Source organism: Monopterus albus, unplaced genomic scaffold (assembly GCF_001952655.1).
Source record: "Monopterus albus unplaced genomic scaffold, M_albus_1.0 scaffold7.1, whole genome shotgun sequence".
In the NCBI taxonomy this organism is placed as follows: Eukaryota; Metazoa; Chordata; class Actinopteri; order Synbranchiformes; family Synbranchidae; genus Monopterus; species Monopterus albus.
Window position 1 is genome coordinate 5412236 of NW_018127887.1, and position 15233 is coordinate 5427468.

At 41.8% G+C, this 15233-nt stretch overlaps 1 protein-coding gene across 21 annotated transcripts in view; it reads right to left on the reverse strand.

Moving 5' to 3' along the window:
* The window catches only part of ppip5k1b (diphosphoinositol pentakisphosphate kinase 1b), a 54983-nt gene that overhangs the window by 10461 nt on the left and 29289 nt on the right, over positions 1-15233 (reverse strand). For 2 of the 21 annotated variants that reach the window (XM_020622644.1, XM_020622634.1), the window contains exons 26-30: positions 13879-14040; positions 12265-12327; positions 6644-6781; positions 6250-6354; positions 3936-4019 (exon numbers count right to left, since the gene is read on the reverse strand). In XM_020622644.1, coding sequence (XP_020478300.1) covers positions 3936-4019; positions 6250-6354; positions 6644-6781; positions 12265-12327; positions 13879-14040 — 552 coding nt within the window. Of the gene's footprint in view, positions 1-3350; positions 4020-5109; positions 5156-6249; positions 6355-6643; positions 6782-9098; positions 10230-12264; positions 12328-12437; positions 12491-13878; positions 14041-15233 lie in introns of those variants that run through there. The other 19 variants (XM_020622690.1, XM_020622682.1, XM_020622675.1 and 16 more) reach the window with 19 other exon arrangements.

Genomic DNA, 15233 nt, shown 5'->3' on the forward strand with positions numbered 1-15233 from the left:
GAATCAGTCCACAGCGTCCACAGGCTACCAGCAATGAGTCTACCGTCATGAACAATTATGGCGAGCCCTGAAGATCCTAGGTCTGCAGCCTGTCCGGCTTTTAAATCAAGTGTCGAGGTGATTAAAGCAAACTAAACTGTCACAGTCCAGGTTGTGGGGTTTCCATTTTTACAGCTGATAGTTTGGACACATAAAAGCTAAGGCAGGAGAAATGGTCATTATTGGACTTTAGAGTGCAAGCACATGGCCATTTCCTGGAGGTAGCGACTACCAGCACAGACACGGATCGAAGCAAACAAAAGAATCAGTAGAAAATCATTGATTGTTCTTTTCTAGAAAAACATCATGTCGAACTTCGCTTCAGTCGGATCACGCCCAGTAGGTCTTCACCCTGACAGACCTGTGCTGGCATTTTTCACTAGAAACTCTGTATTCCACAACTTCTCTTAAAGCTGAGCTGTAACACTTTTCAGCCAGTGACATTTATTTATGACCAGAGCGAGTACAACCTTATACAGGTCACAAAGGTCCCTCCAGCAAAACAGCGCCAGTGAAAACTAAGTGAAAGTAGCTGCTGTGTGGTTTGTACCAAAGCAAGAAAAGGCTGTGTATTTATAGATGGTGTGTATGTGTGTGTGAGAGAGAGCTGAATGAATGGACATTTTGTGTGTGAATGTAGGAAAACAAAGCCTGAGAAAAAGACCGGTCATCCAGTCCACACAGAACGAATGACATCAGCTTTTGGCTTCCGGTGAGTCGGCAGTCACCGTCTGTCTCCATTCGCCTGGCGTCGCTCAGGAGGAGTCAATTACATCTGGGGGTGTCACCATGGCAACGTATGGGAGCAACAGGAGGAGGCATGAGTCATCAGCGCTCTTAAAAGCCAAATGGAGAGAGGAGGAGACGAAAAGCAAGGAAGACGAGAGGGAAAGTAAAAACAACCTGTCGAAGGGGGAAAAAGTAAGAAAAACAGGAGAGAAGAGAAGAATAAATTAAAAAAAACTATTGTGGTGGGGGGTGATTAAGGAGGAGAGGAGATGAAACAGGAAAGGAGACAAAGAAGAAACAATGAGAGGAGATGAGTGAGAAGGGGAGGAAAGGAGAAGAAGCAAAGGATAAGTCCCTTATATGCACCATTATTTCCATCATTGCGTTTTACTCATGCCCATGTAAGATGCAAGGAGGAAACATTGGAGTAGAGAGGATTTGAGGAAACAGGTTGTTAATGATGAGACATTCTTCCCTCTGATCCTTCATCTGAAGTGTCCAGTCACCAACCGATTTCTGATAAAGGTGCATGTGGGCTCATTAAAAAAGAGGAAAAAAGAAAGGACAGAGAGGAAATAAAGGGAAATAAGGGAACAAAGAGGAAAGGAGACAATGGGAGGAAACAGAGAAGTCAGAGGAAACAAGGAGATGAGACAAAATAGGAGAGAGGGAAAAGATCAAGGAGAGGAGAAGACAGAAAAAGGTGGGTAAAAGGCTAAAAAAGGTAGGAGAGGAGATTTAAGAAGAGGAGAGGAAGCAGGGGAAAGGAGAGAAAGAAAAGAGAGAAGAGGAGTTAAAGACAACAGGAGAGGGACAGAAGATGACCAAAAAAACTAAAGTTGGAGGGGAGAAGAGGAAAAGGTTGACTGCAAAAAGAAAAAGGTGGAGAAAAGAGAAGCAGGAGATGTGTGTTGGCAGAGCGATGACAAGGAGCTCCGTTTACAGAGCACCAACAGGTTTGTGTGTCAAAAATAAACACACTTCCTTCCCTTAACCCTAAACCCAAAGAGCCCTCTGAGGTTGTGAGGACCAGCTGATGAGCTCTGAACTGAAACAGTCCACACAGCCATAGAAAGACAGGTACACAGACACACTGATACGGAGTCCACCGCCCACTCAGTTCAACAGTCCGGTGCCAGGTGCAAACACGCGATTTGTTGTGCTTGATAACATAATGAACAGCGTTTCCGCTGTTTGATACACTTTTATTACCCTCTCCTCATCTTTCCAACATCGAACATGACAAACTAAAAGTTTATACAGTGAAACTACAACTTTATTTGCCACAAAAAACACAACCATCTTTGGCTGGCCTTAAATAATCACACATAAATACACAACTAACATTATCTACATTGACCCACAATCAGGCAAGAATTAATTATTTCATCCTATTCAAATATAAAACTCTTTCTATGATGACTAAAAGAAGTTTGTTCAACATGTTCTTGTTTTGGAGGCCAGTTCACTTTCAACATAACCAGGCTGAAACGAGCAGGGAGCTGGTGCTACACACAGTACTGCCTACTGAATATAATGCCCATAATTACTACAGCCAATTAAAAAAACTGCAAGCTTTGGTATGTCTCTGGGGATTTAAAGCTCATTTGTCTTTAAATTTAACACCTCTTTTGATTAATTGAAAGTGCACTGTCCCCAAGTTCAGTCACATGCTGATAAAACATAATGTGTCTACCTGAACATCTCTCATCTTTGGATAATTTATTAAAAATATAACAATTTGGTGAGTGCAGACTGAATGTCAAACAAAACGTCTGAGACAACCTGTAAAAAACTGCATTCAGGCAGTCGTCATTATGAGAAAGTACATTTATACCAATCAAGCGGGTTTTCTCTTTAATTCTAAAATTAATATTTACAATGGATTTTCTTGAGATCACATTTGATTTGTAAACCTCCCAAAATGAAAATACAAATACAGCAGTGGAATACTCTGATTTAAATGTTTGTCCTAGTTATTTAAAGTCACATTTACAGATAAAGTGTTTCCATTTGACAGCAGACAATGGTAGAAATGACTAATAAAGTTTGATCAAGATGGCATCAGTTCGACATTATAAAAACAATACCTGTATTTTAAAAAAACATTTTCAGAACATAATCCTGTTATTTTGGTTGCATGAAGTAAACTTAAAAACCATGTGAACAAAAAGTACCATAAACTGAGCCACTAAGCCAACATGGACCAAATGTATAACTTTAAGATCATAACCCGTATCCCACCAGGTTCTAGAGATTAATCCGGCTGTAATCTCAAAATCATAAAGGTCAACAAAGATGTCCATTTCTGTATAACAGGCCATTTCTGCACCTGCTCCTTTGGTAAGAGTTGCTCAGGACCGGTTCCTTAGGTTTTAAATCTGCCAATTTTCCGCTGCTGCTTATAATGTTAACATGGTCTTAAAGGGAACGTTTGACATTTAGGGAACCATCCTGATTTGCTTTCCTAACTGTCTTTATCTGTGGACTGAACCAGACTCAGATGTTTAGCCTGGTTCCAGTCTTTGTGCTAAGATCGCCCAGTGCTACATATCTTGAACATATCGGTTTTCTCTTTTAACAAAAAAAAAAAAAAGAAGCTAATTAACACTAAAAAATAATGCAAGAATTTACATCTGCAGCTGAACAAGCAAGCTCCATAAAGACAGCAGTCCATTTTGTATCAGGGTGAACCAAGGCTGGCTAAAGGAGGATACGTGGTTACTTTTATGTCATTTCAAATGCCATTCTGTGATGGCTGACACTGACTCTGGTCAGACGTTGAGGCAGCCGGTGGGTGACAGATTCTGTAGATCAGCCTTTGGGTTTTACCAAAGGCTGATCAGAGTTAAACTAAAGGCACAGCTGGTCTGAATGTTGGCTCAGTACACTGTCACTCCGCTGGAACTGGTTTATGAAGGCAGAGAGAAAGGGAAGAGGAGGTGATAGAGCTGTAGCTCAGGTGCACCAGAAGAGTCCGTGAACAGTTTGAGTGGTTATACAGTATTTACAGTCTGAGCGTTTGTAAAACCTGAGGCAGAGCGGCCTCTTTCCAGAATCAACACCTCTTCCAGTGGTTTTATTTTTGTGAGACCAGGAGCACAGAGAGAGAACGTCTTGTCCTCAGATACCCAGAAGTCCTTGTTCTTTTGAGAGATTCTACTCACTGAAGCTGAAGTTCAGGCTGGAGCTCTCTGTGACTGGGGAGGAGGGGCCCGCACTGGATACAGCACTGGATGGGATGCTGCCATCTTATCCCCCCCCCCCACCAAAAAACACAAAAAACAAAAACAAAATTCAGTCAGTTATCTTCGAAACTCGGTAACACACTGATCTCTGCACAGACTGCACACACTGTACAAACACTTCTGAAATTAATTCTCAAATCCCTGCTTCAAGTATTAATGTCATCACTTGCAGTCCTGATTTCATTCAGAGAGCCATGGTGTTTGTTGTGTTACTGTGCAGTATGTGCGTCATGTGAACAAACAAAAAGTGAACACTGAGCGAGAGTGATCTGGTACAACACAGGAAAGCATCAGCGTCATCCCCTCGCCACTCCATCTTATGTTGCTATGGAGAATTTTATGAAAGCAAATTTTTTTGTTGCCTCAAATTAAGCTACTTGAAAATCAGTGCGTGTTGATATTCTAACTAGAATGTAGTCTTCAAAGCTACGACTAAAATCACTTACAGCACATTTTAAAATGAGGTTTTCTCTCCATTTATTAGTCAAGAACATCAGGAATATTTTAGGTTATTTTAAACCAATACAAAGTAAAAGTTTCAGTCATTTGGACACAAAAATTGACTGTCTGGGTCTTAACTGAGTGGCATCGCGCTGCATCTGCCCTGTAACTACAGCAAACTGGAGAACAAACAATGTCACACCACCAGCAGAACAAGTGTCTATTCATGTACATCATATGACAAATAAGGCCGAATGAGCCAGATCTGGAGCAGGTACCGACGGGACTGAGAAAGACGGAGTGATCAAAAAGCCACCAAAAGGGAGCCCAGTGTAAATCAAGTACACCAACGGTGAACGAAATGGGTAAAAGAACGCAAGCGTGAGAAAAAACGAGCCACCTCACCACCCAGGGAAGAAAGGAGGAGGAGAGGAAAAAGAAGGCAATGGTGACAAAAAAAGAGGGACCAGGTTTAAGAGGCTGTGAAGCTCTGTCTCCTATTACACAGACGTTTCATAACTGACAGCTACATTCTGCTGTTATTTAGCTCATCTGACAGGTGCTTTAAAAGACAGCTGCCTGCATTAGGATGCAGACTAGCCCTGGAAATCCCACCTCCCATTGTCTTAGACATTTCAGATGATGCTCTTACCCAGAGAAACTTAAACTGGCTGCTCAGGTTGGTGTTCAGAGTGGTGCTGAAACAATTAATTGAGCATCTATTAGTTGACTGACAGAACATGAATGTTCAACAATTTTCAGAAACAATTCATCAATCAAGCCGAGCCTGACCGATAAAACAATCTCAGTCACTTATTAAACAAAAACACCAGATTTTTACTGCTTCTCAAATGAGATCTGCTTTCCTCCACAAGCATTTGGAAGACACCTGGGAAATGAACAGGATCATTTTACATTATTTTCTCACGCTCCGTAAGATTAAAGAAGAAAACGACTGTGCAGTATCACTGAATGATGTGCGGACTGCTTTGGTTTCACATTTTTACAGCCTTTTGGACCATTAAATATGATACTGAATACTGATGACAGGCGGAGTCTTGTTGGTGTAAACTGTATTGTTCTGCGATCACTATCACAGCCATCATCTTTTGTAATTTATCTTGCAGTTGTCACTCTGCAGTGCACACTGTGAGCAAATCCCTTTTGTCCACAAAAAAAAAAAAAAAAATCAATATGTTCACTCAACAAATAATAAATAATGACAGTTTTTCTTAGTTTGAGCTCAATGTGCCTTTCAGCTGATGTCTGAATATGTGACCTGTTATGATTCAGTTAGTGTCTCTAACCTCTAGGTCACGAGAGATAATTGAATACCTATCAGGTCACACCTGCTTCCTTCAACATGAAGGTCGTGCTGAAATGTGGGGGAGGTGAACAAGGGCTTTCTATCTTTTTGCTGAGCATGCACAGTCTTTTCCAGCTCTTCATTCATACAGTTACTCATTTCCGCTCACGGGGAGATGACCGGTGCAGCGACAGAGCACATGTGCTGGAAGAGCAGATTGGCTGCTTTGCTCAAGACAGAATCTGAAGTTGATGCTTAGTGGCTGCAGACTATGAATATTTTATGACTTATTTTGGCCAGTTAGAATCAATATTGAGCAGTCCATTTAGATTTTATCAGCTGGTACAGAAATAAACGCTAAAAATCAATAACTCTACCCGTAAAACTGGATTTCAACATAAAATCTCTTGGCAACTCTATTATGTGGACATTTATTAGAAGATTAAAACAGGTCAGTGCACGATATAAAATCATTAAAATACTCACGCCATAGGGGCTGGCCGGGCGGCCGAAGAGACGCTTCAGATCCAGAGGAGGACAGAGGCTGCTGAGGGCTGTAGAGACATGTCTGGCTCTGAGAGCCGAAGAACGCTGGTGCAAAGACAGAAAAAAATGTCACATGGCTCTTCTTATCAGAGCCAGGGTGTAATCTGCTATAACTGACAAAGATTTTCTGAGTTGGCTATACTACATCACACTGAATTTTAAACTAAATAATAATGCTGAGTTAAACTTTCACATCAGGCGAACATCACACAAGTAAAACTCAAACATCACATTTGGTTGCAAACACTGGAATCAGGGATGACCTGATGGCAAAAAGCAGAAGAATTAAGTATGTGCTAGCTATAGGCTGCATCACAGCGGAGACCTATTGTACCTTTCATGGTTTTGGCCTGGGCCTCGCTACTGATTTCACACACCCTGTTGAGAAACTCGTCCACCTGCTTCAGTGAAAGCGAGTTGTGCAGTGTCTCCAGTGGGCAGATAGAGGGCACCATGGAGCAGCCTTCAAAACCTGCAGACAGGACAGACAGACAGACATGAGGCCGACTGAACCACGCCTCCTTCAGACAGGAAGTGAGAAGTGATAACACTACTGCTCTCTGTGCATGTTCGCTGTTCACCACGTGTCCCCTCGTTCTCTCAAAGCCACAAGTAGGTCCCTGTTTGTACGTGTGAACCAGCCACACAGACGTTTAGGCCACTGTAACATCTACAGTTATTGGCAGATATAATAGACACATTTACCAGCCAAAACAAACATCGGCAAATATATGGCTAGTGCTAAATTCCCTGGTTAGTAAGGCCGTGGGAAAGTTTGCTGCATTTATCTGTACAGTGGTTGTACTTTTATAGTCTGGAGACTTGAGATGTGTGAGAAGTGATGGTAATATGTCATTATTGTTTATGTTTGGTTGTAAATTTACTCAAAAAACAAACCCTATGGAGCTGTTTATCAGCACGTAAGTAGCAGATGATGATCAAAATGATTTCTCCTTAAGGATCAATTACACTGCAGTGTTTTTCTTATTTTGATAATTTACCAAGCTGACAAATTTACATACATGTGGATATATTTATTCATTCTTTCATAAAATACCTGAAAATAGTACAAGGTGCTGACAAACACAAATAGAACTGTGTCACAACAAGATGACTTTAACACAAAAACTTAGAGCAGACACACGTCATTCAGTGCAGCCTGACAAAGAACATGATAATGAAAAGATGCAAAGACAAAACAAGGGAATGGATGGAGGATAAAGCAGCACTTCCATGTCATCCATCTCCCCAGAGAGCATGCTGGTCAAGCCTTGGGTTTCTACAGGACTAACAACCAGTTGCCTGATGTCATTCCACAAAACAACTCATCTATTGTGACAACAGAAGCGGAACAAACAGCAGTCGGCATTTAACGGACAGGAACCAGTAGATGCCATGAAGTGAATTTCCCCGTTTGATGTATGGATGTTCCTCATGGGCTCATTCATGTTCAGTATGCAACACAAATCATTTCAAGCGGTCAATCATCTGAAATAGACTTTTTACATCACCTAATAACTTTTTAAAAATAAAACACTTGTGCTTAAATCAACATGTTAATATCTACCTACAATGACAGAAATCACCTTGAGGAAAAGTTTCTGATTTCTACTTAAACTTTTTAGTTTGGTTCACGTCCCACCTGTTAACATGACTAGGGCGGGGTTTATGATCTATACTGCAACAAGCCACCAGGGGGCTATCGACCTGTGGTGACTTCAGTTCAGGGAGCTGTCAAATCATTTCCTTAGTGGATGTTGGCCAAAGCAGCTTTATTCAAAAACCAAGCCAAGATCACTGTCCACTGTATTTTGGCCAAAGCTTAGAGGACAGAGGAAATAGAACACTTGCTTTGTCTTAAACTGATATTACAAAGCTTCATGAGGAATTGTTTTTGATGACTCAGTAGACAAAGATGTTTATCACATTCTTTAACTTCAATACATGGCATTTATCCTCACTTCCAACTAGTAAATTCTGTCTTTTCTGTACGCTGCCCAAAAAAGCAGTTGTATAAAATAAGATAGCATTTATCACCTTTCCCTCCTCTCTGTCTTTGCTGCAGCCCTTCCATGTGGATATCGAATTCAGCTCACACACACCAGATGCAGTGGGAGCAGAACATCCTAATGCTACACTGCACCATTCACTCAACCATTTACCAGCACAGTCGAACATAAAGACAGGGGGACGGGGGGGAAGGGAAGCACAATAATACTTAAAACAGTAAAAACAAACTAAAAAGTTTGTGTCAAAGCCAAAAAATCTCACTTTTCTCCATTCTGAATCTGTATCTTGACACAGTTGTCTCTGCTGACTGCAAAGAATAATTGCACAGCTCCAGACACAACGTGCCAAGACGTGCTCCAGAAACACTTTACAAAATCAGCAGTTTATTAACAGGCCACCGCTTAATTAGCCAATTAAAATGAGGGAAATGAGATGACAACCCAAATCTTTCAACAATCAGATATCTGCCACCTGGCCAAGAAGCACACTGAGCGAGCGCCGGGGGAGACTCACCGGAGCCTGGTCCTGAGCTGCCGATGCCAAACTGATGTCATCGACACCTGAATCTAGTCTACAGACAGAGCTCATTGCCTGTCCAGCTGAAAGGAGCATGTACACAATGCAGTTAGACAAACAGTATGTTTCACTCACCATCATGTGTTCACCCAGCATGCACGTACAGCAATTAGTCCTTGTGCGCATTCCAACAGTTAAAAAAAAAAAAAAAAAAAAGGCAAAAATCGATTAACATTTCTATTATAAAGCCTTTAAGGTCTGAAAAATGACCCACTAGGTGTCTAATCTTGTGCAAAGGAGGACAAGGGGCACATACAGCTAGAGTAGGACTTAAAGCCACAGTTACATAAGTTCCTGTCAAGGTTGCATTTCACTTCATACAAGTGAAGTGTTCCCCTCAACCTGCTTTAATTCATATTTTAAGTTTGGTTGTAAACAAAACCTGGGTGTAAACACTGGAAAGGTTTAAATAATGTAAAAAACAAATGTGATGCTTAGTCGAGGCGGAAAAGTTGGTGTATCATTAAAATTGAGAAAAAATAAAGTGCAATAGAGCCAAACTCATGAAGCCTGAGACTTAAATGTCCTGTAAAGCTTCTGGTCCACTGAACGCAGCAGGTGAAACTATCACACCTGGGTGTAGTGATGACACTGTAATATTCTCAAAAGAACGCCATTTCTCCTAATGTTTTTCAGAGTTTTACTGCCGCTCATTTAATTACAGCATCTCTTCTTAAATGGTCTAAAGGTTTCGACATCAAGCTTATATGAACTCAACTCAACTTTATTTACAGAGCACTTTATCACAGCCAAAGCCATTAGCCTGCAGGTAACTATGGAACACAGAGCAATATCATGGATCAGGTCTGTCTGTGTGCACGTTGGAGAACAGCTTGTTCACATTTCCAAACAATACGGTAGAGGTCTTTTTGTTTTCTTATTTATCCCTTGTTCTCTGCTCTGGCTGACATGCAAAGCAACAGAAAACAAACACAAATGGAGCAGGGCTGCAGATGTAATTACTAGGCAGAAATGAGGAAAAGAAGCATGAATGCAGCAGCAGAAAACCAGGTTGGAGGAAAAAAGCGAAAGTAAAAAACTCCAACGATGCAAAGCTCCGATGGCAATGGCAGCATCCCACTGGCTCCACATGGCTGTCCAGGGCTACAGGAGGCAAGACAAACTGAGCAGGGAGCATGGAGGCCGACTGTGGAGGGATTCTGGGAGCTCCTGACGAGACACCAGCCAGGTCTCCAGGAGGCGGAGGTGGTAGGGGCAGTGGTGCAGGTGGTGGGCCATGGCACCGTCCATAGCCAGAGGGGCAAACCCCAGCAAAGTCAGCTCAGTGGAAAGCTTCCCCAACTGCTGGACTACATGAAGCTCATCTGAGGGCTCTGAGGGACAAGAGGCAGAGCAGGAAGAGAGGAAGTGACAGATAAAGGCCAGCGGAGCAGGACAAATGACAGGAGCTGTGCCATGAATAGCCACAGGGACAAAAGAGCAGTGAGGCTTCAGGCAGCAGGATTTGTAAAGATGTTCATAGTAAGCGGGGAAAAAGGAGAACAGACTGCAGTTTTAATCTCCGACATTAAATTATGAATGATTACTGCTGCAACCATACACAAACTCACATAATCCCACCTTTTCATTTCAAAGCAAGCTAAATATAAAAATGAGCCGAGGTCAAATAAAGACAACAGGACACAACAGCAGTCAATGTACATCACAGGTGAAATCAGAGATTACAGACAAAACTTTTTCACATTAGATATGAACCAGAGGGTCATCATATCATATTATCCATCCATCCATTATCTATACCGCTTATCCTAACGAGGGTCACGGGGGTGCTGGAGCCAATCCCAGCTGACATTGGGCGAGAGGCAGGGTTCACCCTGGACAGGTCACCAGTCTATCACAGGGCTGACACTTATAGACGGACAACCACACATACCCACACCATCATATTATGACATTATACGTGTTTGTTTTTAGAACAAACAGTGAAACCTCACACTTTACAGTGGACCGAAACACTCGCTGCTGTGTCTTCCACTGGTTTGCCCAAACACTTGTCAACAGGTTCCTATCAGATTTCTGAATTATACTGCCTCAGCTTATCACTCGAAGCCAACGCGTCAGATGATCCTGGTGCTCAGACAACATGTCATTTATCCTGCTAAAGTACAGCCAACACTAATCAGACTGCCAACATATGCTGGGCTACTTCAGAATTACAGGTCTAAGACCCAACACATTCAGTCACATCCAGTGTGCTACCAGGACTCGCATTCAGGTGTGTGTGTGTGTGGTGAGCATTTATCCTACTTTGGCCCCGAGTGGTGGTACAAAACTGCCTCAAAACACATCAAGTAGTTAATTTCATAACACTGCAGCTTTAGCAATGACATTAAATCTTTTCAAAAAGCAAGAACTGAGTGTAAATCTCAATAAATCCCCAACAGTGATTTTCAAAAGAAAGGTGACATTTTGCCACAAAGATATTATGTTTACATTGACAAAACAGAGGGAAGCAGCAACCCTGCACACTGGAGAAGCTGCAACCAGACAATTAAAAAAAAGTGTGTAAATTAGCAACAAGGACCCTCTGTTAAAATGAGACTAGGCTGATAAATAATTAAATTGCGATTTAATTGTGTTCCATTAAAACTTAACAAAAATCAGTTTTAAAAAAAATGAAAGGCTAAACTCAAAGACTAAATACAGATTCCTATGAGTCGGGTGCCGTTCAAAAAGCTTTTTAAACCCCCAGAAATGTTGCTTTTGCTGATCTCCCCTGGTTTAATGTCTCGCCCTACACCACTGATGTAGAAGTGTATGCCAGGGTGTGGTCAGTGCGCCATGACATCACTGCTGGGTTTGGCTACAGGTGCAACAAAGTGCGCTCCTCACCACATTCATACTGGGTGTCGACTGAGCCTTTACTGGTTGGAAACTTTCATCTAGTAATGGCTGGTTTTAGGTTGCCCTTTACAGCCCAACCTATGTAATTACTATAAGAAATAATTTAAAATAACCAGATGTGATATGCTATGTGCGCACAGATGATTATCTACACATGGAAATATATCTAAAGGGAGAGACACACACCAAAGGAAGGCTCTAAGGCAGGAGATATATTCCATATATCCATCCTGTACTAAAACAGCAGGATCAGAAAGAGGAATTAAAAAGATGCAGGCAGAGCAGGTGGTATTATATGTGATGATCAAAAACACAGGGTGCAGAGGGTGTGCAGTGAAAAACAAACTCTTGAGAAAAATGTTTAATCTCAGGTAATTAACGCAGCCAAACATCTAACTCCCAAAAACAGAAAATACAGGAAATGTTTTCTCACAAAAAGGTCATGCAAGAAAACAAGGTAATCTGGAACAGGGTTGAGATGAACTTCAATAAAAGCAGACATACCATTAGTCGGATGCCTGGCAAACGACACAGAAAACCTCTTTACTGCCGGCATAGCGAACAGCTCTGAGGAGATAAGAAAGGTAACTGGTATTACTGGAACTGCTGGTGCCTTTGTCTGCCTGTTTGTTTCTGTATGTGTTTTGACATGAGAAAATGCAGAGCAAAGAAAAACAGAATGAGAGAGCTGGCCTGTCGATTCATCGATGTCTGGAAATGAGAGTCAGCGCTGAATAAGGAAAGAGGAGATGGGCTATTAGAGACAATGAACTAAAAGGTTGTGGAGTGGATGGAGGAAATGATGGCTGTTTTGGCTGAATAATAAACATGCAGAAAGAATGATGCTGACTCTTAATCTGAAGAAAACTATTACTTGAACTCCCCTGACAAGGTCTTGGGGTACATAAAGTTTGGGAAGTACCAACTCATTCCCAGATCTGAATTCAAACCTGCACTGAACGTCCTTTCACATTTACAGTGACAATAGAATAATATTAACCTGATGCAGCCCTCTTTCCCCTTAAGTGAACATCACTGACGTCAGTCCAAACCCTCACCTGTCTCTCAAGGAGCAGCACAAAACTGATCTCAGAGAACTGAACAAGGGAAGCATCTGTTTGCTCCTGGCAGCCTTGCAGTCAGAGTGACACCCAGTGGGCAAACTCAGATCAGTTTCCTACGTTTAAAACCTGCACAGAGGGTCAAGTTTCCCTGCAGTTTTGCCAGCATGAAGACTCATATGCATACAGACAATTTGCTTGTGAAATTATCTGCCAGTGACTTAACCAGAGGATGTAACATTCATCTTTTAAAACCACAGGCAAATAAACACACTTGAGTAACTAAACAGCTGCAGCAGTGAGAATGATATCCAATACAGATGTTTGGGATAATTTAATGACCCACAGTGACTATGAAAACAGTCACTATTAACAATTTAAAACAAAGGGAAAATTGAGATTGGGATTAATTAAAGGTGGATTATTGTGTCTTGAAAATAAATCTGTTCCAAATAACAGGCTGAATTTGTTAATATCAGGATTACTGTCAACTGTGATTAATGAAAAAAGCCAGACTTCTGGCCTCCAAACACAAAATCTACTTTACTGTGGATTATGAAATGAAATTCACAGAGAGAGGATCTACGTGCCACACAACGACATGCACAGAGAGAGAACATTTCGAGACACCTGGACCCAAGCAGACAGCCGTGTGATCAGTGAGTGGTCATGCACAACATTGATCATCATTAACATCACATGGTTCAAAGTGAGGTTGCATGCTCAGCCGCACAGTCAATCTCTCTGCTGTCAGATCAGTTCCATTACCATGCACACTGAAGTGAATCACTCAAGAAATGACACAACAGATTGAAAGGGCTCATTTGTTTTGGGAAAAGGAGTGAGAGAAAGAATGGAGCTTCTATCCCCCACCCAAAAAAGTGACAATAGCGAATCCCATCAAAAAAATAGAATCAAAGTATCTGAAGCTTAAGGAGTAAAAAGTAGAAGCAAAAATATTTTAAAGCCAGGAACAGCCCAAGTCCTGTTCAAACAAGACAGAGGTTCAAACATAAAAAACCACCTCGTGGAGGAAGAGACAGCGGCGTGGACATACCGAACATGCCACTCTTGCACGGCAGACTGCCGGGGGACAGAGGTGGTTTTCGGTGGTGGTGGTGCGTGCGGACGTAGTCCCGCAGGTTGGGGGCGCTACAGGACACCCCAAGGGCAGAAGCACTGAAGAGGCCAGAACAGAATGAGCCTGTGTGAGGAGGAGCTGGGGGTGGGGGGTGAAGGTGACCATTACTTTTTAATCCACAGCACGCTGTTACTGCTGATGACAAACTGCTGCTATGATCAGTTTGTGACACGAGTGTACATCTCATCGTGTGTGAAAACCCTGTAACCACAGTTTGGGTGACATTGACTTTAAACTGTGACAAAAGACTGTTTATGACAAGGTGTTAGATCATCAGGGATAATATGCAAATAAGGCTGCTATTTGTTTCTGGAAATAATGTGCAAGTTATAAGGTTTTCACAACAGTGTGCGTGTGTACACAAGGCTAATAGTGTTTGCACATGTCCATTCAGAACATGTGTTTTGTATGCAAACAGAGGGAGATGTGTGACACAGAGGCTGAGTACAGAAATGGGCCTGTTCAAATCACCTCTAGGTAGGTGGTGAGAAAACCAAACAAAAAATCTGGTGTTTATTTTAAGATTAGCAATATATGACTTTGAAGAACACTCATGAGAGGATGCGTTTAGAACTGCAGACAAAAAATAACCAATCTAAAAGGCATCAGCGATGTATCGGCGCCTCATTCCTTTGCTCTGTAAACAGCGTGACGGTATGAAAAGCAGCTCACTGGCAGAGGTCGTGCCTGGCAGCTGCTGCTTTCCATTGTGACCAGTGCGGCCAGTGCTGGTGGTGTTAGCGCTTTAAAGGTAGCATTCACTCAGCAGCCTTGTGCTTAATATACATAAAGTGATGGACTCTGCTCAGAATACCAGAGGCTTGAGACAGAGCTCCTCTGATGTTGTGCAAACAGAACCAACTGCTGCTTTCAGGTTGCTGCTAATTGAGCACTGAGTGAGGTGACAATTAATGCATGTAGAGGGAAGTCATACTGCACCCATACTGCACCCTGGCACTTTTATCTGCTATTGTTTACGGTGTCTTCACTGCCCGATGTGTGGGATAAACTGCTTTCATATCGAAAAGGGCTTACAGGTATGTGCCAAAAAATTAGAATATCGAGGAAAAGTCCATTTATTTCAATAATTTGTTTCAAAAAGTGAAACTTGTATGTTATATTAGTTCACTACACACAAAGTGAAATATTTCAAGCCTTTATTTGTTTCAATTTTGATGATTATGGATTAAAGACAAAAAAAAAAACCCAAATCCAGTATTTCACAAAATTAGAATATTTCATGTGACCAATAAAAAAAGGATCTTAAACAC